Source organism: Thunnus thynnus, chromosome 6 (genome assembly GCF_963924715.1).
Source record: "Thunnus thynnus chromosome 6, fThuThy2.1, whole genome shotgun sequence".
Taxonomy (NCBI): Eukaryota; Metazoa; Chordata; class Actinopteri; order Scombriformes; family Scombridae; genus Thunnus; species Thunnus thynnus.
In genome coordinates, this window is record NC_089522.1 from 19,743,870 (window position 1) to 19,766,372 (window position 22,503).

Genomic DNA, 22,503 nt, shown 5'->3' on the forward strand with positions numbered 1-22,503 from the left:
TTTGTTTTGTTTTTTTTGTTTTTTTGAACACATAGGGAGAAATATGCCAAAACTGAAGGAATGAGTCGTCGTTGTTTACTGGATACATCACCCTCGTGTAATTTTCCGTCTGGTCCTAGAAAAACAGGAAGTTGTACAAACAACTTAGCAATGTGTGGGAATACAATGGGGAAACATTCCATAGTATGAAGATAGTTCTGGCACAGCTCTCATCAGGTTTTATGGTCTAGTTTTAGCCAAAAAATAAACATTAAGTAATTGTTTTGTAGCTTTATTCGACAGATTTTGGACGATGTTTACACGGAAAAAATAACCCATAATTTACTCTCTTAAAATTGTAAAATCAGGGATCAGTGAGGAAAGCACTCACTTTACTAATTACTGGTATTTTAGCTTTATATCTTTTTCAATTTGTCTGCATTTCCTCCACTATGTTGTTTCTATTGTGTTATTTGCAAACCTCAGAGCACCCCCAAAGTAATAAAGTGAATCCTGTTAAGCAGAGGTTGCTGCGTTCTCACCATTAAACACAGTGGAACAAGGTTCTTTTACCACCAGTTTGACGTGGCCGTGTTTTCATAACTGGGTCAGCAGATTGCTTTGGGAATTTCCTGCTCCAAACAGCTGATTCTGACCTGAACACATCTCATATTTTACAGTGATGTGCATAACTTTTTATGTGACATAAATTAAAAATAGTGTGTTTACAGTTTCCTTTTCTATTTTGTACTTTTATTTATGTTTCTCCCTCCTGCACTCTGGTTCTTCCAGCAGAAAGAGGAATGAGCCGTGCCAAAACAATTGTCTTTGATATATTTTGACACAGGTTTGGATTCAGTTTGTTATAGTGTAATCATGCTGAAATTCATGGGGTAACACTGTGATCAAGTTTGTGACTGTAATGTAAATACTGAACATTTTAACTTTTTTCACCGTTGTTACTTTAGAAAATAATGTTATTACAGTAACAGCACCAGTGGTGGATACATATCGAACATTTCTCATCTTTCTCTCTACATCTCGGTTTTTTTTTCCCGCTGCAGCTGATAACGGTTTGAACCCCACATGGCCCCGAAAGCCGTTCCAGTTCACAGTGTGCAACTCTGCCTTTGCCTTCCTGCGTTTTGTGGTTTATGAGATAGACATGTTCAACGACCAAAACTTCCTGGCTCAGGCCACATTCCCCATCCACAGCCTGAAGACAGGTACGCACAGCAGCTATGTGGTTTCTGAATGAGTTTCAAGCATCGCTACACAAGCACGTTGTAATGAATTAGGACCACGAAATTACCTAAAATCCCGTTGAGGATCTGCACTGCATTAACAGTTCCTACGTGTTCTGCCTCTTTCTGTCGTATGACACCAGGTTACCGGTCAGTACCTCTGAAGAACAGCTACAATGAGGATCTGGAGTTGGCTTCGTTGTTAGTCCACATGGACATAAGCAGAGGAAGGGTAAACTGCTGCACTTTACTGAGCCTTTTTGAAACTGCTGCACTTGACCATTAGATCCCTCCATAATGCACTTCCAGTGTAAGTGATGGGCTTTAAAGGAAAAATGTATTTAAAAGTTTATCTGAAGATAATATGAGGCTTCAGCCGTCTGAATTAGCCAAAAAAAGTTAATCTCATCCACAGTTAGTCCTTTTAGTATTAAATTCTCTCTGTGTGTTTCTTTGTTCAGCTGCAGTTGAAGGATTGTAACAAAAAGAGGGAATTTGGCACTAAAAAGACTTTAACTTTGAAAGATACTGACTTGATTTGACTAATTTAGATGGCTGAAGCTGCTTCATATTAGCTTCAAATAAATGTTTGCAGGGAAGGAGGACTGTAGTCCCCTATCACTTGCATTGTAAGTGCGTTATGAAGCAATCTTCCAGTATGAACAGGAGGAATGATTACAGCAAGAAAAACAATGTTATTTTGGGCACCAGACTATTATTTTAGGACAGACTTGGAAAAATAGTGAACCTGTCCTTTAAATACTCACTATAATGCTCACGTTATGAAACAGTTATTGTTGGTTGCTGTAATTGTTCCTCCAGTTCTTACTGGCCATGAAGAGATCCTTCTCCAATGTGATTCCAGTGTGTTAGTGGACAAAAAGTGGGAATTTTGTACTATAAAGACTAACTTTGGTAGATACCCACTTGATTTTTGACTAAGTGACAGCTGAAGCCTCATATTAGCTTCAGCTGAACTTGAGTGCATTTTTGCACCGAACAAGGACTGTGGATTTTGTCTGTTTACATTTCATGACCAGTATGGGCAGCACAAGTAATAATACTGACTGATATCTCTCTCTCTCCTCCTTGTTTTTATCCTCTCCTCTCTCCCACTCTCAGGATGAAAATGGAGAGGTTCTGAGCCCGTTCCTCGCAGTCGGGGCCACATCAGTGGCGGCATCGGCCCAAGCTGGGCGGGAACGTTTGGGGGATATGAGCTCAGTGTCGTCGACTTCCTCCAACATGTCTCCTCTGCCCCAGTCTCCAGCCCAGGCCATGGCCTACAGAGGGAGAGAGGGCTCCTTTGAATCCCGCTACCAGTCGCCTCTAGAGGACTTCAGGGTGTCCCAGGAAGCCCTGTTGGACCACATGGACCCACAGAACAGAAGGTATGTGTGTGTGCGTGGCATGTTGGTTTGGGGTTTTTGCATGCCTATGCAGCAAGTTTGGTAGCCGTAGAAGATTCCAGACATCGTGCTGTCTTTGTCTTTACCTCAGGATGTTGCGGAGGACCAGAGTGGGCGGAGAGAACCGTGTCTAAGTCCAAGCCAATCAGGACGCATTTCTGTTGCACCCCTAGCCGCCCCCACCCTCTCTCCCCCCACCCACCCCCACCCCCCTCCCTCCTCACCCAGTCGCCTCTCCCCGTACTGATGATGTCACTGACTGCTGTGAACACTGTTTCCATGGAAACGCCCACCACCGCTTTGGCCTACATTTCAGGCAGCTCTCCCTCCCTCCGTTCTCCAACCGCCCCCACCCCGTCTCTCTCTCCCTGCACCCCTCCCTGTCGCCCAGCCTCCTCACCGCTGATGAGAAGGAGGCACTCGGACATAAGAGGAGGGGGAGTGGTGGGGGGGGGGGAGCTGAGAGGAAGCTGACCGCTGCGGACAGGAAGAAGAAACAGACATTCACAGGAGAACAAACACAAGGCTGAAAAAGTTCCAGCTCTGGACTGGTCATTTGCGGGGCGGTTTGTCCTCTCTTGTGTTTTTAGGTGTGAACAACAGCTGCTTAGAGGAGGGAAAGAGAGAGCTATAAAAGGTATCAGTTTGAAACTGTTTCCCGGTTAAGTTTCTTTGCTCTTCTCTATTTGGCGTATATGAATATATATATTTATTCCTGCTGTGCTGTTGGCCAGAGAACAGCAGCAGCTGACCTGCTCTCAAAGAGCTCCTGTCTCCATGTTTTTAATTATTATAATTATTTAAACCTTTAAATATTCATAATGTGACCTTTCAATTTTTTTATGTATATGTGTAAAACACGAGGGCTCTCTACGGCTATTTTTAATGTCTCTCTCTTCTCTGCTTTGTGGAGGAAATTATACGCCTCCAGTCTAACTCACACCCTAATCCTGGAGCGATATTTAATGTTTTTTTTTGTTTTTTTTTGTGAAGGCATCAGGAAGAAGTCATAGCCTGTTTGTGTTGGAAGCAGTGAGAGGGCAGGCGGCATCATACGTTATGTCTGCACACACGCACACACACACACACACACACTCACACAGCCAGGATTTTTTTTTTTATTTCTAACTTACATTCCTAAAAACTGCACATCATTCCATTTTCCTGCATCGCAGGCGCCTTTATAAGCCAGTCCGACACATCCAAAACTCTTTGTCTCCCTCGCTGATAGTCTCACCCCTCAGTGATCACGTCTGTAGGGTATCTGACACCACACTGTGTGATAAAGCAGGACCAGGGATAAATGTGAGAGATGATAATTGTGTTTAAAAGTTGTTGATTTTTGCTCGTACCATCTCATGTGTTTAAGGGTGTTTCAGTGACAACAAAGAGTTGTATTGATGTTCATAGGGCTGCAAGGTTGTGGCTACAATTTGACATTTTATAGATAACATTATACATATATTAAATGTGTCAGAATACCATAATTGATTATAGAAATTGGTATTGCAATACGATTAAACCATTAACTGTGCAGCCCTGTGTTACCAGGATTTCTGTTGGAAATGATTTCGATATTTTTACAAGACATTTCAAGTCTTAATAGAATTTATGGGCCCTTTTTTTTTTTAATTCAGTGTTTTTAATTCGATCACCATAACTATTCCCTTAACTGACACAGCTCTCTGATAATGGTGATTATAAAGAAAGACCTCCACTATTTTAATTCAGTGACTTTTAGTGTGTTTTAGTTCCAACAGATGTCTCTTAAAAGTGGTTTTGAGTTCCTCAACAAATGTGTCAGACTTCTTATTTGTCTGTACGATAGGAGTCTTCAGTGTTTTGAAATAGAAATGAAATTTCAGTGTGGTTGACCAAACAGAAAGTTTGCATTACCGGTGTAAGGCTTAAAGAAAACATGCCATATTTTTACATCTTTCTGGTGTGTCTTGCTGCACCACAAAGACATAAGGGACCTTTTGTGTTTTGTGCTGCCATGATGCCCTGGGGCGTTTTGTTACAGCACCAAGCTGCTTTCCAGAAACCTGCAAGCATTTTAAGTTACACTGCCATGATATATAGTTAAATTGCCACTGCCCGTGATTTTATTTGTCTTGAAACATGCAAAAAAAAAAGGAGAACCGGCTGACGGCTCAAAGTGAATGTCAAACGCTACACATCACGATTCATCATTCCCAACTTTAGACTCTTATTCTGGCTTCTACTCATAAATGTTTGTCTGACTTGGTAATTAAGACCTTACTTGAGGTAAATGTTGGTGCCCTTAAATGTGCAGGGAGTTCTCATTTCCTGTGTTTGTGGTGTGAGAGCGTGTTTGGGGAGGAGCGAGCTGAATCTGAGCTGGTGCCTCAGGCTTTGTTGTAGCTGTGTTTCTGTGGCTGATGGATGACAAAGGTGCCTGGGGGTGGGGTGGGGGGGGGGTGGGGGTAAGAGGTCTGTGGTCTGGGCCTTCAGTGAGCCCAGACAGAGCTCGTGTATAACCAATGGTGTTTTCTTTCCAGGTTTGTATCAGAAACAGTGTTTTCTCTACTCGTATGTGACGACTATATGATGTAAACTCAGTATTCTCACTCAGTGTTTGACCACTGAGACACACCTAAGCCATATGGTATGATTAAGTTGAGGTAAAAGCAGGGACGGGAGTGAATACTTGAGGTCTCACCGAAAATTGTTAGCATCTCGTTGTGTTTGCAGCCCCAGTATTAATCCCAAAGCTCCCCCATATTACATTTTTTCCTCCCGTTGTCTCATAAATGGTCTTTGTGGAGAGCCTCTCCTTTCCGATGCTGCATTATTCTTATTGCTGACCTGTCTGCTAAATGTCTCCGTGCCTCCGTCTGCGTACACATCACATTAAAGCCACATCATTCACCTGCCCTGCTGGGCTTAAAGCCCCCGCACAGCCACAGTACACCCACACAGGTGTTCTCAGTTATTTTGACTGATCGGATCTCTCAGCACTGTGCAAACATGTATGGACCATACTTGATTGACGGATTCCTGACTCTCCTGTCTGGTTTGTTGTAGCTGGATAACTCACCTTTGATTGTTTGGTGTACATGTAGTTTGGGGACTTTAGGAAACTCCCACCAACCTGTACAGAGGTCGAATCAACCAGAATGACAAAGAACACCTGTGTGGGTGTGCAGGGCCCCTAAATGTCATATATCTTTTCTTCTTTTTTTTTTTTTTTCTCCAATCTTGTCTGTTTTGTTACTGATGGTCTCATTTACAAACGCCTTTCTGTAATGTGCCTAAAACTATGGAGAGGAAAAGTATTCATTTTATTTTTGCCTTTCATATGAAACATATTCAAGCCTGAAAAGTAAATAAAATACTTACTACTTTATACTACTGTCTTATTTCCTCTGCATCAAAATGTGGTTCGATAAGGTGCATTTATTCTCAAGTTAAATGTTGACTGCAGATTGTGACAAGATATCTGGTTTCATTAACTTGTGATAGTGTACCACAGGAAGAGTACTTTAGTTTCAGTCTGAGATGTGTAAGTAGCAGCTGCACGGTAGGTTGACTAAACTTAAACCATCCCAGCTCCTCAGTCGATGTTTTTCTGTCTTATAATAAGTGAAATTAATTTCTTTTGGACAAAACAAGTTATTTTAACCCTTACATATTGTTCATATTCTGACCCTTCTCAGCATCCCCTCATAAAAAGTCTGTTTCATTCATAAACAGCATTTTTGATGAGTGATTTTTTTAAATTGGAACAAATATGGATCAAATTATATGTATAAAAATGTGTATTACCTACAGAAAAATAACAAAACAGTTTAAATATTTCCATTTTGTATATTTTGGTTCACTTTAGGAAAAGTCATAAAATTTCAGGTAAAAAAAAAAAAGTGTTTGGGTCAAATTTGACCTGAACAATATGTATGACATCACCTTTGGCTTTAGGAAAGTGTAATAACCATTATTCACTTTTTAATAAGTATTTTTGGGGCATCTTATGCATCATTAGAGACTTGACAGGAGAGAGAAACGGGAAGTGACATGCAACAAAGATCCAAATGTGCTGCTAATCATTGTCATCACCCCGTCTCTGACATTTCACTGAACACTTAAGAATCAGCAAATCGATGATAAATAATCATTAGTTGCAGCCTTTAATTGCAGGTTATGAGGCTTTTGTGTTGGCTCCCACATGAGCATTATTTTAGTTTATAGTCAAGGTCAAGCAGAAGTGATAATGTTTTTAGTACCTTCCTACAGTATATTTTACACCATGTGGAAGACTTTACTAAGAGGACTCAGGCCAATGACACTCGAAGCCACAAGTTTATTACATTCTGTTTATTCTGCAAATACCATCTGTAAAAATTATACATCAAGCCTAAGTATGGAACTCTGGTAAAAGTTCACAGTTCTTTTACAGTCAAATTTATTTCATAAGAAAGTTCCATAAAAACAAATGTACGTACACGTCAGTGACGTAAAGAAGCACTTGATGCTACAACACACACAAGATTCCGTAATCTAATATATTGTGTCACTTTTTTTTTTTTTTTGTTTAGACACAACAGGGTGCTTGCCTTCTTTGGATGACTGAATTCCAGACGCTTTCCCGCACTGAGCGAATTCATGTCCTATTTTAACCAAAAGTTATGTACAGATAAGAAATTGAAAGCAAGTACAAAGAGATGTCAGGAAATAACATCAAGACAAGATTCAAATGAACATCAGTGCTGTGGTTCACATAAGACGCTATGAACAGCCTAGCTAGCACATTTTAAAGGTAAGCTGCAAGCATGAATTCAAAGTGTATGAGTGCATGTTGGTGGAAAAAAGGAGTATGAAGATGACACAAATGAGAAAGAAGGATTATTTGTTTTACATTAAGGCCTAGGCAAACACCCTGTAGCAAAGAGCTGTGCAGTTTTTCATACCCCAAAAAAACAAACAAGTCTTTCAACACTCCGCCGATCCTCGTCTGAAGGGTTGGCTTTGTCGATAAGTGTTCAAACCCAACCCCCACCCCTGATCAACATCTGCTGAGTGTTCAATCTCAACCACGTTCTCCCTTTTTTTTTTTTTCCTCCCCTCCTCTTCTTCCTCCTCTTTTTTTCTTCTTTTCTCTCATCCCAGCAGGCAGAACCCTCCCTCCACCTCCACTCCTGCACTTATGTCTTTACTGGAACTTCCTTCTAAAAAAAAAAAAGGGAAAATGGCGGACGGGAGGATATTGGAGAGGGCGTGAGTGTGTAGCGGAGGAGTAGACTAAACAGAAGGAGGAAGGTAGGGGGTGGGTGGATGGATGGATTGGAGGGGTGGGGTGGGGGAGCTAGTGGCTTTATCGTCCATCTCACGTAGCGGGGGAGGTCATGCCTACCTCTAGGGATGTGAGCGAGAAGGAGAGAGAGGGATGGGTGGGGATGGTTTCAAGGCCCATTTCCATCCAGTGATCCTGTTACAACCGCATCTGCCGTCTTCCAGCACAAAGACCACCTGCGTTGTGAACTCCATCCTCAGACAAAAGGCCTCTTCAATCTGTTCCTGTAGTAATTAAACAAAAAAAAAAAAAGAAATTAAAAATCCATCACCCAGACAACGCGCTCCTGCTTATGAACAGCATATACTTCCTTCATGATTATAAACAGTGTGCTGGTGTCAGACACTCATTTGTTTAAGACAAATACCTGTCACAGCATGCCTCATTACTTATAATTATGAGCATTATGTGTGCCTGTATGTTCCAAATTAACATTTCTAGGCTACCCTGAGAGACAATTACACATTATGGTTATTATTCACTCCCATTTATCATCATTTAATGACCAGTTTTCCACCTGAGAAGAAAACTGAAAAACTCATTCTAAAGCTAAATATAGTCATTCATATTTTATTTTACTTTATTTACAACAGGTTTATTTACCCTCCTTGTGCAATATTAGGGAGACTTTATCATTTCTCACGCTATAGACGACTCCAGACATGAAGACTACCTTTAGTAGGATTCACAGTTTTTTCAGCATCGGCCTCCTCTTCTTCTTCTGCGACACCAAACTCTGACTCCTCCATTTTCTCCTCCTTTCCTCCCTCTGTCTGTGGCTCCAAAGGGGAGGATCCTGTTGTGCATGGCTCGGTCGCTGCGCCCGGTGCAACTGGTCTTGGTCCTGTCGTATGAGCAGCACCTGTTTGTTCCATCTGAGGCAAAGACGCCTTGGTGGAGAACCAATGTCGCACCAAGTCTGCTGTCAAACCGCTAGCCTGAGCCAGTTCCTGCAACTGTACAGAAAGAAAAACCTGCGTTAGCTCAAGAGAAGAACACTAATTATAATATTGTTAATTAGAACAATGGAAATAATTGGACTAAAATGCACAATAGCACCTACAACAACCAGAACACTCCACTGCTAGTATCTCAAGTCTATGCTGTCATATCTCCCACATACTGAACCCTGTTATGGATGTAAATATTTACACACACATATTTAAACCTTTCCATATTTATACCTTTTAAAACTCCCAATTTATATTCCAGACCAGTGTAATATTTATTTTCTACCACTGACATCTGTAATAGTACAAATAGTAAAGAGAAAACATTTAACATGTCGCAAAAAAAGATTAAATTTCTATCTTCAAGACTCATCCAACTTACTTGTGTGTTAGTGAATTCTTGCCTGATAGACCGATATCCTTTTTATTTGCTGTTAACAGTCATTTAACACAGTTTAACAGGTGTAATCCAGGACAGTTACATCATTGTTGGGTGTGGTACAACCAGGAACGTTCAACCAGAGAAGACAGCAAAGCAATCTCTATATTTTAAGTTTGTTTTTGTTTAATATGAACTAACCACCTAGATGAATTTCAAGTATGTGCAAATTTACTTAGCAATAACTACATTTAGTAATAATCTAATCATCTAAACCCAAAGAGAGACACTTGGATGCATTAGGCAAAGTCAATAATGATCATACTAATAAGATAAATAGTGTGAATCCATCAAACATAAGGAGATTATATTCCTGCATCCAAAACTATCACTCATTTCTCTGTTGTCACTCTGCAACTTTTCTTTTTCACAGCTTGTTGAACATCATGACCTCCAGCTGCACACAGACATTTACCTACTTTAATGAGCATGTGTTCATTTCTCAACAGTGTATTTAGTGTCTCTTTCTACTTTGATACTTCACATTATCTATAATAAAGGCTCACACTGTATGTCTATAGTATTCTAATTTCAGTTGACTTCTCTTATCTATACCATCTATCTATACCTCCTTTGCTGCTTTGACACTTTAATTTCCCCTTGAACTAAGTTTAACTTCTCTTATCGAGGTCCCCATGTCAAATACAGTGTTCTCACTGGGCCACACTGGAAGTCTATTTCCCCCCACCCAAACAAAGACAACTGGAAAGCTCCTTAGTTGCAAAAAAATAAAAGTAAAAATATCTTTCCATTCTTCTGATGCACACACATCAGTAGGATGGCCAAATGAACATAAGAGTAGATATAACAGAACAGGCATGTTTGGGCTCAGTGCTTCTCCTCAGGCAGCATATTAGAAGCTAGAATAAATATTGTCACTCAAAAAAAAAAAAAAAAAAAAAAAAGCTTAAGTGCATCTTTACTTTATTCACAGAAAGTAAATGTGTTTTTTAATGAACAAAGCACTCTTGGACACCAGTGCGTTTCAGCTGAAAGCCTGACCAACACTCTCTTTTCATTCTTTGCAAACAAGGAGCTTCCAGGTGTCTTTAAGACCCGGCACACAGTCTTCTAAGTGGAAAGGAGCCTTAGTCCAGCTCAAAGTGGATGAAGTTTTGTTTAAAACTGTGTGTCTTGAAAATTATGCAATTTAAGGATGCATTTTCATGTGATACTCAGGTGACTTGAGCTGGTTAAAACTGAAGGAACTGTTTTATTTACTTTAAGTAAAACACAAACATCCACAAATCATAGCCACCAAAACTGGTAAATAATAGGTTTCAAACTGTACAAAATATACATAATTTATCAAAATCAAATCAAATAAAAAAGCTGTGAGTTTATTTACTGTGCTGAACATGCTGCTGCCCCTGATAATGCACTTTCAATTAGGAAGTGAAATTCAATGTTTTGTTTTTTTTTCTCTCATTTATGTAGTTACAGAGTAATTTGCATGTCAGCTTCAAAATATCTTCTACATTACACACAGAAAAACAGCTGAAGTGGTTTTGAAGCAGTTAAGAAAGTGCATTTCTCAAAGCCTAAAAAAGGTACAGTGTCAGTGTGTCAACAAGAGGCGCTTTCCGGAGTGACTCGTTTCCTTGGATACGAGTACATTTTCTCCTTCAGAGCAGTTAGCTAGAATCAACATAACTGAGTGTTGAGACTCAAAAACATCCCCGTATATCTTTAATCTCACAGCCGCACAGATTAATCCTGTGTTTCTCGGGTTTCAGTTTGTTTGGAGGAATTGATTTTTTCAATGTGTAGACAATGTGTAAACTCTATTCAGAGTAGATTTTTATGGTGCTATTATAATAAACAGTACTTGTTGTCAATACCTGTGACTCCTCCTGGCTGCCACGGACATCGAGGTGGGCCTGGAGGATCTGCGTGTTCCCCTTCTGAAGGTCCTCCTCCAGAGCCATGTTCTGGTAAGCCTCCAGCCACTTCAGCTGGCCGTTCTTCTGCACATATCGACAGTCCCCAAACCAGCGCACTACTTCAGGTCTGGGCAGTCCAGTAGCTGAGATCAGTTCATCATACTGAGAGGCGCTGGGCCACTGGGTCCGGGCGTAGACTTGTTTGAGCAGGTGCAGCTGCTCCGCTGTCTTCTTACCTCGGACGGATGTGGGTTTGGGGGAGTGCGATGGTTTGGGTGTTAGGGCGGAGGACTGGGATGGTTTGGGGGTGGAGGACGGGGTGGGGCCTGGTGAGGAGGCCGGTGTGCTGCTAGATTGAAGGGGTATAGAAGGACTATCCAACCCTTCGCCCTCTGGTTTGCCATTAGCCTCAGTCACCTTCAGCATCTTCAGATTTATTTTTATAGGGTTGACTTTCAGTTCTCCTGAACCGTCCTCTTTCTGTCGCTCCTCTCCATCAACGTCCATCTCCTCCTCCTCCTCCTCTCTCAATGCCCGCTTCGCCTCCTCTTTCTTTTTCTCAGCGGCCATTCTCTTCCTCCTCTCAGCGAACCAGCCATGGATCTCCCTTCTGGTCATCTTGGTCTCAGATCGCAGCCTGTCCACTTCCTCTCCTGAGGGGTCAGAGTCCTGGGCAAAGCTGGCCTCTAGCGCCTTTACCTAAACATAAGACAGTAATAGCAGTCAATAAATAAACTGGAGGAATGAGTGATCACATCAAAAACATTTTGTCGAGTAATGTCCATGTCTCACCTGGTGAGGTTCTCTCTCCTTGTAGCGGATAGCTGTGAAATCAGGAGAAGGTTGTCTGGGGAGTCGGCGGGAAGGTGTGGTGGGAGAGGTGGGAGTCAGTGTTGCAGTCGGGCTCAGAGGTGCGGAGCTGTGCTGGGGTGTTTTTGCACCAGAGTTGCTGCTACTTTCTGACAGATCAACAGGGTTGGCACTGCCAGCGGCGCCGCTCCCTGGTGTAACTGAACCGCTTCCTGCTCCCGCTGCAGACTTTTGTCCACCTGTGCTGGAGCGCGTACCTTTAAGGTTACGAAAGTGGTAGCGTCTGTCGCTGAACCACTTGCGGACTTCTCGTACTGTGAGCCCAGTCAGAGCAATGAGGCGGTCCACCTCCTCCTGGTCGGGAAACTGGCTGACCTGAAAACTGTCCTTCAGAGCGTTGAGCTGCTCCTGAGACTTCTTCCCCTTATAAAAACTAGGGTCCAGGAATGCGTTAACAGGTGTCCGGGAGCCAGGTGTGCAGCTTGAAGCAGGTGCAGGAGAGGGAGAAGAAGATTTGGAGGCAGGGGAGGAAGCATCCTCCATTTTGATGTTTGGGGAGTCACTTGTGGCCGAGTAGACATCGTCTGTGCTTGTGCTAGTTATGTTATTTTTGTTGCTGCTACCATTACTGTCTTTGCTCTTCAGTCCATCACTGCCCGCTTTGCTGCTGCTGTTAGGTTTGTTGTCTGTGGTCTTTTTGCTATCTGTGGTTACTTTGTTGTCACCATGCACGATGCTGGTGTTGCTGGCTTTGCTGATATCAGAGTTCTTACTGTCACTGCTGCCTTTAGCAGCATTCAAATGGCTGGTAACATAACTATTGCTCTTGTCACTGGAATCTGCATAAGCACTGCTGTGTTTACCACTGACACTGCTCACCTTAGCATTACTATGATTACTGCTTCCTAGACTGAGGTTGATGACACTGGCTTGACTGCTACTAATAATACTGCTAGTGCCCCCTCCCCCACTCCTACTACTGTTACTGCTGCTAATGATGTTGCTCCCTGTACTGCTACTGCCCACTGTCCCCACCACCATGCTGATTCCTTTGTCTGCCACCAGGGCTGCCGCAGGTCGGGCCTGCATCATGGGGCGAGCTGCTGCCTGGGGCTTAGGTGTGACGGCCAGTGCCACCGGAGCACTGCTGACCTGAATACCGTTGGCCATTACAGGCTGTGTGACGATTACACCTCCCTGACCGACAAGAGAGCCCTGCAGGATGTGAGGGATCCCAGCGGCCCCCAGCGAGGCAGGCAGAACTGTGATTGTGTGTTGCGCTGGGTTGTGGTGACTCTGGGTCTGGCTCTGCGAGCTGGAGGGTGCAGTCTGGATGATGGTGTTGAACATCTTCCTCCTGGCCTCCTCGATCTCCTCAGGAGACCAGCTGATGCCTTGTTTAAGTCTCTGGGCGGTGAACCAGATCTTGATCTGCTCTTCAGGGTACTTTGTGACCACAGTCAGGTAGCAGAGTTCAGCCTTGGTGGGATACGGGAACTTACTGAAGGAGGTCTTCAAGAAGGAAGAGGAGTCCATGGAGGCACTGTAGGTGGGGATGCTGCTCAAAGGAATCATCACCTGGGAGGGAAAATTGAGGGAATACAAAAAGGAACAATTAATGTATTAATTGTTATCCAATTATGTTGAACCTTTCAAAACACTGAGATAATGTATAAATATTATAAAACAAATTACCTTGGGGAGATTCTTGGAAGAAGAGTGAGATGAAGACATATTTGAGGAGGCTGTGATGGGAGCAGACTGATGAAGGCCTCTGTTCTGAACAACGGAGACCACCTAAATTTGAAAAAGTAGATTTAAAATAATCTGCATGAAAGATATGAATTAAACAATTCAAGTAAAATCATAAAACTATTCCAACATTTCCAAACTAAGAGACAGAAAGAAGAGCAATCTACCTGTGTGATGGGGGTCTTGAGCATCGGTAACGCTCCAGAGCCGTTGACTATCTGGATCGCTGAGGGCACAGTGACCTTGGTCGTTCCATTGTGGACAATTGTGGGGACATGGGTGACTGTCACTGCAGCAGTCTCTTTTCTCTCAGTCTCTCTGGAGGCAGAGCTAGAGTGTGGGTCTGATGAGGGCTCGTCAGAGACTGGGTGAGACACCACTATTCTTTTGGGCTCCGATTTACCCTTCAGCATCCTCATGATTGGAGTTTTGGTGATGGAAATCTCGTTATCTTTCCCCGTCTCTGTCCCTGTCACCAGATTCTGCTCCACCACCGCCCTCCTGTCCCTCTTCCTCAGCTGCAGAGTGGTGTTTAACGTGCTGGGGTGAACTCTGGCATTATGCAGGGCCAGCCCCTCAAATTTAGGTGCCGAAACCCCACAGTTCACACAAAAGAAGCTGGGGTCTGCACGAAAGTCCGGGTGCCCAGTGTACACATGATCCAAGAACAAGTTAAGGTCATGGGTTTCAAAGTTACAAGGCTTACAGGTGTAAGTGCCAGCACCTTCTTTAACAGCATCCCCCGCCTGTGGTTTGGAAGACTCTCCTGGCTCTAGGGGGCTATGTCTGCCCCCTCCAGAAATCCTGGACTGACGGAGAACAGGCGAGTCCTGTTCGACTTCCTCCGAGGAGCGTATGATCTTGCTGGGGATCATACAAGGAGTTGTAGACTTCCTCTTGCTGGCCATGGTGTGACCGCAGGGTGGGGAGGGTTGGTCAAATGGCTAAGAGAGGGGTGTGACTGAGAATATGGGTTGTTTCTGGTGGACTATAGACCAGGCATGGGGTAAGGAAGATGGCAGGACATGTCCATAGGTCCACTTGTAGTTCTCGCTGAGGGAAAAACCTGAAAAAGAGAAAGGAGAACATGTTTAAGTTCAAGTCATCAGTCACCATACAAGACGATACATCTGCAATTTGTTTGGTTGGTTGGATAAAATTTTAGTTTCATGTACAAATGAGGAAAGAAATGGGGAGGAGAGAACAGACTGTGCCAAGAAGAAATGAGACAGGATATCTTACTCAACGTAGTACAAGCCAGTTTCTCCTCAGCTGGATGAAAATGGTGCAGAGCTGGATGTCTCCAGGTAAAATATCAACAGTGCAGGTAATGATAAAGTCTGGTGAAAAGATCTAGCTGAAGCTCTTAAAATGCAGAGTTGCCCGCATATCTTCAATCTAAAAAAAAGCAAGCCTGCTCTTCAACTCTCCTACCCCATGAAACTCAAGGCTATCTCTTTTATGAGGGTATTCAAACATGCTCAGTCTGCTTCTTCACTGAAGGCTTTTGGGGAGAGCTCCTGTCCTACCCCCTTCTTTCCCCTCCCCCACACAACTCTGTCTCACTTCCCCTCGTTCAGACACACCCCCACAGAGAGAGCACATTCTGTATTTCTTTTTTTTTTTTTTTTTTAAATCCAGAGCCTCTATAGCTTCACTGAACACCTTTTTCCAAAGATTGCTATAGAAATACTCACTTGTGAATGGTTTGCTTAAGACAGGGTCTACCTGACAATTGTACAAGTGGGTGGTTCAACAGATGCTCTTCGGGGAGATGGAGTTCTCGCCCGACAAGGGTCCAGATAGTACAGATAGAAACACACAGACTTGCATAAGAATGTGAATCTTTGTGAATGTGAATGTTCACACCACCTCTAGATCCCTCGTCTCCATATAAAATGGCGAAGCTTCCTGTGGAGGAGTTCTCCCCTCCCTCCCTCCTTCCTCTGCTCCCTCCCTTTAACAAGAGAGGTAGTGATGCAGTATTGAGAGGACAGCTCTAGGGCAATTACTCTCCCAATCACTCTGCACCGACATGACACCTCACGCACAGAGTAGCTAAAGCTCACAAAAGTTCAACGGCTCACGTAAATTCAACAGGAAAACCCTAAAGCCTCTCTAAGTTCAGCCCCTTCCTATTCAAAGACAGTTCTGCAAACCAAATGCAGCTTTCTGGTAGGCAGCCCGAATCTAAAATAATCGGACCCTTCTTAAGCACAAACAGAGCAGATTCATGCAAATTTCTGAGATTCTGAGACTAGTTTCAGACTAAATCATAACCTCTTTGTGCACAATGCTGCTACAGAACCACTGTTTCTGTCAGGTGAGCGGTATACGGTGAGTCAGTGTCATCATACAATAAACCCGCTCTTCTCCAATCAAGTATAACTTACTCAACCGCAAATGCTCTTTCTCTTGTACCCATAGACACACACACACACACACAGAGGTCATGGTACATTAGCTAAAAGCCCAGTTAACCCCTCACAGGACTTGGGTGTGACAGATACCCTTTCACACACTAACTGAGCAAAGATATACAGAGGTCACTTTTCTGCATTCTGCAAAGCTTGCAAACTCTAGTTCTAGTTTGAGTCAAGACTTTCAGTAATTTCATGTGCAGTTCCTCTGAAAGTTCAGCATCAAACAATAGTGAGATACTCCACTAAGCCTGTGATGAAAACTTAATTGGCTTCATTGCAAAGTGGCGTTGTTATCTTTGCCTGTTTCTTTAGAAGTACAAGTAGGCTGGAGTGGAGTGTGAGGGGTTAACAGGCAAATGAAGTTTGCTACTGTGGAGGGAACGTGATGCCCCTTGTTCCCTCATGCACCCCCCAGAGAGAGTAACTGCCCTTGGCTTGGGCTGTTGTGCACCCCTCCTACTCCCCTGCCATTCAGTTCTGCATCAGGGGGCACCGCTCTGCCAAGGCAGGCTGGTCACATGACCAACACAAAGGCTTATGGGTGGGCAGTCTCAGCCATCCATCACGTGGTTCTGTTGGGTGTGGGTGGGCAGGCGAGAGTAGAGAAGAGGAGAGGAGAGGGAGAGCGAACGGGAGAGGATGGTGGGGGATGGGCAGCTGGTTTGGGGTGAGGAGGCAAGGGAAGGAGGGGTGTTAACTGTCGTGGAGGAAGCACTGAGGTGTTTCAGTGAGGAATTTTTCCTCCCTGATACCCCCTCCAATCACCCCACCCCACCCTGCCAACCCCCGCTCTTCAACGCCCCCCTCTTGCTCCAAACTACAATCACACAGTCCTTTCCCTCCCTCCCTCCTTCCCTCCTCGCTGCACTGCAAAGACTGGAATGTTCCAACCCGAGCTCTTCAGCCAGTGGACATAACCTGAAGTTCAGCTTCAGTGTCCGTGTGTGTGTGTGTGTGTGTGCGTGTGTGTGCACGCATACGTGCGTTTTACTGCTTCATGCAGAATAAGTACTCAGACTAAAATACATGGTGAACACATTGCATGTCACAAAGTGTAAAATCCCCTCATTTGCAAGTGTAGACAGTCAATGCTACAAAGGCGACTCACTTCTCACCACACACTATACAAAAAAAAAAAAAAAAAGACATCAAAAAACCACAACTGTGAGAGCACATCTGCAGACAAAAGTTGTGCCTCAGTAAAGAAAGTAACCAGCTGAGTCCCACAGGCCTCATACAGGTGACGACCGAAACAATACACAATGCAAGCTGAGCTATTAACGGTGAGTCGAACTGAGCTGCTCATGTCTTGGCAATGCCAGGCTCAGACAAGCTGTTGACTCATCGCTATGAGCGCATCGGCCAATAACTTTAATTTGAATGTTGCACATAGGTTGACTGACCATGTGGTGATGGTGGGTTTGTGTCTGTTATATGTTTCAGCATTTGCATGTGTGGGTTTCCTGTGAGATTTAGAGTGGAGAGAGGGAGGTGGGGTGGGGTGGGCGGGGGCGCATGTGTGCTCGCGTTTGTGTGTGTGTGTGTGTGTGTGTGTGTGTGTGTGTGTGTGTGTGTGTGTGTGTGTGTATGTGGCGTGCGGGGGTGGATGCCTGCATGCCTGTGTGTGAGGCTTGTTTACTGAGGTATTGAGGCTGCCATTTTTCTGTGTGTGAGAGTCAGAGATCTCCCTGTGACACACAAAGACAATGTTTTTGTCCTCACGGTTCATAACTTATATTATCCACGCCACGTCAATGGCTCAGCACAGCATGACCTCCTTTCATCCCCTGGCTTGACTCTTGTCTAGGCCTCGGCTATATCCTCTGAGTACAGGCCAATAATAGCGCTCACACACATTACAATCCCTACTGCTCAGCTGCATAGCGTAGCTACATGCTAACTAAACTACTCCTCTCATCACTTAGCTGAGAGTACAGGTGTAAACTGATATCACAGTGTGTAACAAATGTTCTCTTTAGTAGGACAGAGAGTAGGTGTACAGCGCAGGCAGCCCTTTCCTTGTTTGCTCCGTTTCTTGCTTCCCCACTCGTCTTTTTTCCTCCCTCTTCCCCCTTGTCTCTTCACCCTCACTCCCCCTCCCTCTCCAACCCTTCACTGCACCTTCTGCTTCCCCTCCCTCTGTTCCTTCTTCTCCTCCCTCTCTGAGCAAGTTTGGCCCAGGGAGACAGGTCGGCAGCGCCACTGGTGTGTTACTGTCCCCATGGCAACCACCTCCTACCCCCTCTCTCTCCCTCTCCCACCAGCTCATTTCTCTAGAGCACATGCGTGTGGGTAAACACGCACACACATGGTTACTCAGACCTACACACACACACACACACACGCACGTCCTATGCCATCCAGTTCCTGGCTCTAGTGGGGCTTGTTTGTTCCACACACCCCTGTGAGTGGTATTTGGAGAGTCCCTGCCCTGCTCCTATTTCAGTGCCTCCCTCAAGCGGTGTTGATGTCTCCCAGCTAGGTGTGGTCGCCATCGCCAAGGCATGCTATTGGCCAGAGCTGATGAAGTCTCTTCCTGTTAACTCAGTGCCCGAGTCCCTGTCCAGACATCTGCCTGGGCTACTGCCCTGTTCCCTGCTTCTCTGTGGCTCTTGTGTTTGGCCTGCAGCGGCCTGAGGTATGCAGGGCTCCTAAATTCACTGCAGGCAACGCAGGCATGGGTTCATAAACAGGGCCGGACCCCTGGCAGATGTTATCTCTTTCAAAAACACCTTTATCTCCAACTGTATTCAAGATAATTATCATGTCTGCATCAAGACTCAAACCCCTTCGCCATCTACTAGTCTCTTCATCAGAACACAAACCAATTTGCTTCCTCTCTGTGCCAAAACAGAAATCCATCGCCATGTTTTCTTCCGTCCCAAAACACGAATCTTTCGCCAGTTATTTAATTCACTCCCACCTTACACAAACATCACTCCAGCTAACCTCCTCCTGTCAGTCAACTCCAGGGATTCGCTCACTCATACCACCACTGACAACCACAGCTCGCCAAACTAAACGCTTTAGATGTTTTGTGCGTCTGAACTTCCACTTGTTCTCTCATTGCCATTTCGATTTCTCACACAATAGCGGCAACAATAAGAAAACCTCCATGACCATGTTCCTACAGTGTCATTCCATCTGCTCCTGAGTCCCATTTGGGTTTCTCTCAGGTCAGGGAGCGGATGGCTGCGTGGGTTGCGAGTGGCTGCATTGCTGTGGCCACTGCCAGGGCATGCGTTAAAACTGGGTTGCTGAGTAGGGGAGGGAGAGAAAAATGGCGGAGCACCATGCTCTGTGCTGTCCAACCTAAAATGGCTGACATCACAAGCTGTTAACCAGCCAAGCAGAGCAGAGGCTGCTACTGCTGCTGACCCAAACCTGCTAGCTCCGGATGTGTGTGTGGATCGCTCTGCTCTCCCCCCAAGATTGTGAAAAGGCTCTTGACAAGCAGCTGAGGTGGTTTTTGTGGTCATACTTGGTAGAGATCTGCAAGTGAAATGTCATTACATGGGTCAACACAGGGAGAGGAGACCAAACTCACTGCTTAGATGACATTATTTTTTTTGCATTAAGGACTGACACACACACACACACACACACACACACACACAGCTCAGTTTCTTCAAGTCATCAACTGATCATTACATGCTTAAAAACAAAAAGGAAACTAGCAAAGCAAAACAAAACAGATTCTCAAGGTGTGAAATGAACAAAAGTACAAATGTGATTACAAAAGCAATAGAAGAACTTGTGTCAGGTGAAAATCTAAAACTGAGGGAAAGACGAGGAGAGAAGGAGAAAGAGGGGTGGGTGGTGACTGTGATGGGGGGGCGGGGGCTATTCAGTGAGATGTACAGCCATTGAGCTCACACATCAGCACTGCATACAGCAAGATGAGGCATAATAACAACAATAACAATAATAATGTGTACAGCTGTCAGAGACATCCAAAACTGACAGTTCCTCATCATACTCAAGAATAACTCCCACATGGCCAAACTGAGTGTTTTTGATCATCAACATGTAAACAGGCTTGTTTTAAGAGTAAACAGAGTACCACAGGTGATAAATAGATGGCTGGATTAAGCTGCATGTCTATGCCTGGGACTCACGTGGACATCAGACACAAATTAGCTGTCTGGGAAAGCTTTGCTCTAATCCCTGGATAGATAACCAAGGCAACAACAGCGTGCAAACTCACAACTGGCTGTTGGGCAACATGGAATAATAAAACCTCAACTCTGCTTTCAGTTTATGAAAATCCTGATTTCATTTACGACCAAAAGAAAAACATGACACAAACATGTCCTAACAAAATTAAAAAATGTTACATAACCCGTAGTAGGCTATTACTTGTACAACTTTCAATATAATAAGGTCAAAGTGATTTTTAACTTCTTCATTCATAGCACAGACTGGAAAAATTGGGGGGAAATCTGCCGGCTGCGTACAAGAAAATCTTACAGGTTTTACTTTAATATGTACAACATCTAATTAGCACCGATATAAAAACAATGTTTCTATAAATATGAGCAAATAGCGGTGATTTGTGACACAAAGCCAGAGCGGCTGGACTGTAACGTCCCTGAGCGCAGCAGCGTCAAACATTTCCGAAAATGATGCGTGTTCACCTTCCGCTCAAGTTAGGCGGAGTGAGCCTCAACTTAATGGGCTTGTCTACATTATAGCTATGTTTGAAACGCCGTAAGCAGCTGAGAGTCAAGGAAAAGACAAGCCCCCTGCCCAAAAAACTACTCTCTCTCTCTCCCCCCCTCCCCGGTTGGCTGTCGCCATTTTAAGCAGGCGACATGCAGCTGGCCAGCGCCGCTGAGCCAGCGCGCAGCCCGCAGAGGTAAACCTCCACAACGGTTCACACAAGTTTGGGAAAGGTGAAACACATAACCCCCCCTCCCCAGACTCACCTCGCTATTGTCGGAGCTCAGTGTATGCAGCGCAGGATTTAAAAAGTTTACAGTGATATGTGCTCAGTGGAGCCAGTGAGTGACGGGAGGTCTGGGTTTCACTGATGGTAACTTCTAGGTGTGAGCCCCCTCTGTCCATCCGCCGGTGATAAACGTGACACCGGAGCCAGACCGGTCCCTACAACGGCCCCCCTTGTTTTGCGCTTGTTTATTTCGAGTGGCTCCAGTGTTGAAAAAGCAGGCAGCGGAGGGGAGGAAAATACGACGGACGTACCGAGGGAAGAGACGGACACGTGACGCAGACGTCACTGACGGTGGAGTTGGCGTGAGAGCTCGAGCTCCGCCGCGCAGAGAGCAGAGAAGTGAGTCAGACATCCCGTCCTGACTTTGAGCCAGCAACACAACAAGGGGGTGGGGAGGGGGTGAAGGGAGGTCGTGGTCAAGTTTTGTGGAGGTACAACACCGTTCACTGTCCCGGTTCAACGTGATGGTGGTACAAGCGACTCACACCTGTCCCCCCCTCCTCCCAGGTGACCTCTCTTAAAGAGATAGTACACACAGGCACTCAAAAGTTACTCTGCATGAAAACCATCAAACTTCACAAAACAACCACCGTGCACATAGGCTGCTAATACACACACACACACACACTCACACACACACAGAAAAAATACAACTGGCTGGATGAACTTGTTTGGGGGACCGAGGCAAAAAAATGTATATATTGCTGTTTCAGTTTTTACCAACTTCCCATCAAATACAAGTGATGGGAGATTCAGTATATTTTGCATAGAGACACAGAAACAAACCAGTGCTCCTATACTGGAATACCACACTACACACTACCAGAACCAGGATTTGACACAGCATTTCCACTAAAATATGTGTAATAATACAGGGAACATTTTATATTTTTCTTAGAGCTGCATAATCCCACACAAATTTGCAAGTAAACACAGTGAACCTGGAGCCCTTTTGGGGCCCCTGGAAGTCTAGGACCCCAGGGCAGTTGCCTGCTTCACTCCGCTGGTAATCCAGCCTCACACAGACACACTTTAATTCATCATACATAGGAGTAGAAAATATTTATGAATTACTGTAACTTAGTAGTGTACAAATAATGTTACTTTTGTGACAGCTGCTAAACTAAATTAAAAAAAAATCTATTTAAGCTATTTCAATCTAAAACTTGACAGTTCAACAGCACCACAGAATAAAGCCTCCAAAATGACTATAAAATTGAATCAATGCCTTTCTTAAAGTGTTCATATTATAACCTTCATGAAGGTAGGATTTATTGCATTTGTTCCAGCTGTGTGTAGCTAACAAACTGGAAATATTCCCAAGTCAGCGATGCTCTTGTGACAGTAGTGTA

At 44.3% G+C, this 22,503-nt stretch overlaps 2 protein-coding genes across 6 annotated transcripts in view; one reads left to right on the forward strand and one right to left on the reverse strand.

Moving 5' to 3' along the window:
- plcg1 (phospholipase C, gamma 1) overlaps positions 1-6,002 on the forward strand; it is a 29,344-nt gene extending 23,342 nt beyond the window's left edge. For both annotated transcript variants that reach the window (XM_067592444.1, XM_067592445.1), the window contains exons 30-33: positions 1,044-1,205; positions 1,367-1,455; positions 2,346-2,614; positions 2,724-6,002. In XM_067592444.1, coding sequence (XP_067448545.1) covers positions 1,044-1,205; positions 1,367-1,455; positions 2,346-2,614; positions 2,724-2,766 — 563 coding nt within the window. In that variant the 3' untranslated portion in view covers positions 2,767-6,002. The remainder of the gene's footprint in view (positions 1-1,043; positions 1,206-1,366; positions 1,456-2,345; positions 2,615-2,723) is intronic.
- Positions 6,003-6,952: 950 nt separating this feature from the next.
- Positions 6,953-21,623, reverse strand: zhx3b (zinc fingers and homeoboxes 3b). Of its 4 annotated transcripts, XM_067592447.1 has the most exons (8): positions 21,129-21,623; positions 19,585-19,692; positions 13,945-14,843; positions 13,721-13,822; positions 12,008-13,603; positions 11,174-11,914; positions 8,617-8,899; positions 6,953-8,167 (listed from the first exon to the last, which is right to left on the reverse strand). In XM_067592447.1, the coding sequence occupies exons 3-8, from the start codon at positions 14,683-14,685 to the stop codon at positions 8,157-8,159; spliced, it is 3,474 nt and encodes a 1,157-aa protein (XP_067448548.1). In that variant the 5' UTR covers positions 14,686-14,843; positions 19,585-19,692; positions 21,129-21,623; the 3' UTR covers positions 6,953-8,156. The 4 variants fall into 4 exon arrangements, with proteins under 4 accessions (XP_067448548.1, XP_067448551.1, XP_067448547.1 ...); XM_067592450.1 differs by lacking the exon at positions 19,585-19,692 and having other exon boundaries at positions 21,403-21,623; XM_067592446.1 differs by lacking the exon at positions 19,585-19,692.
- Positions 21,624-22,503: the final 880 nt, after the last annotated feature.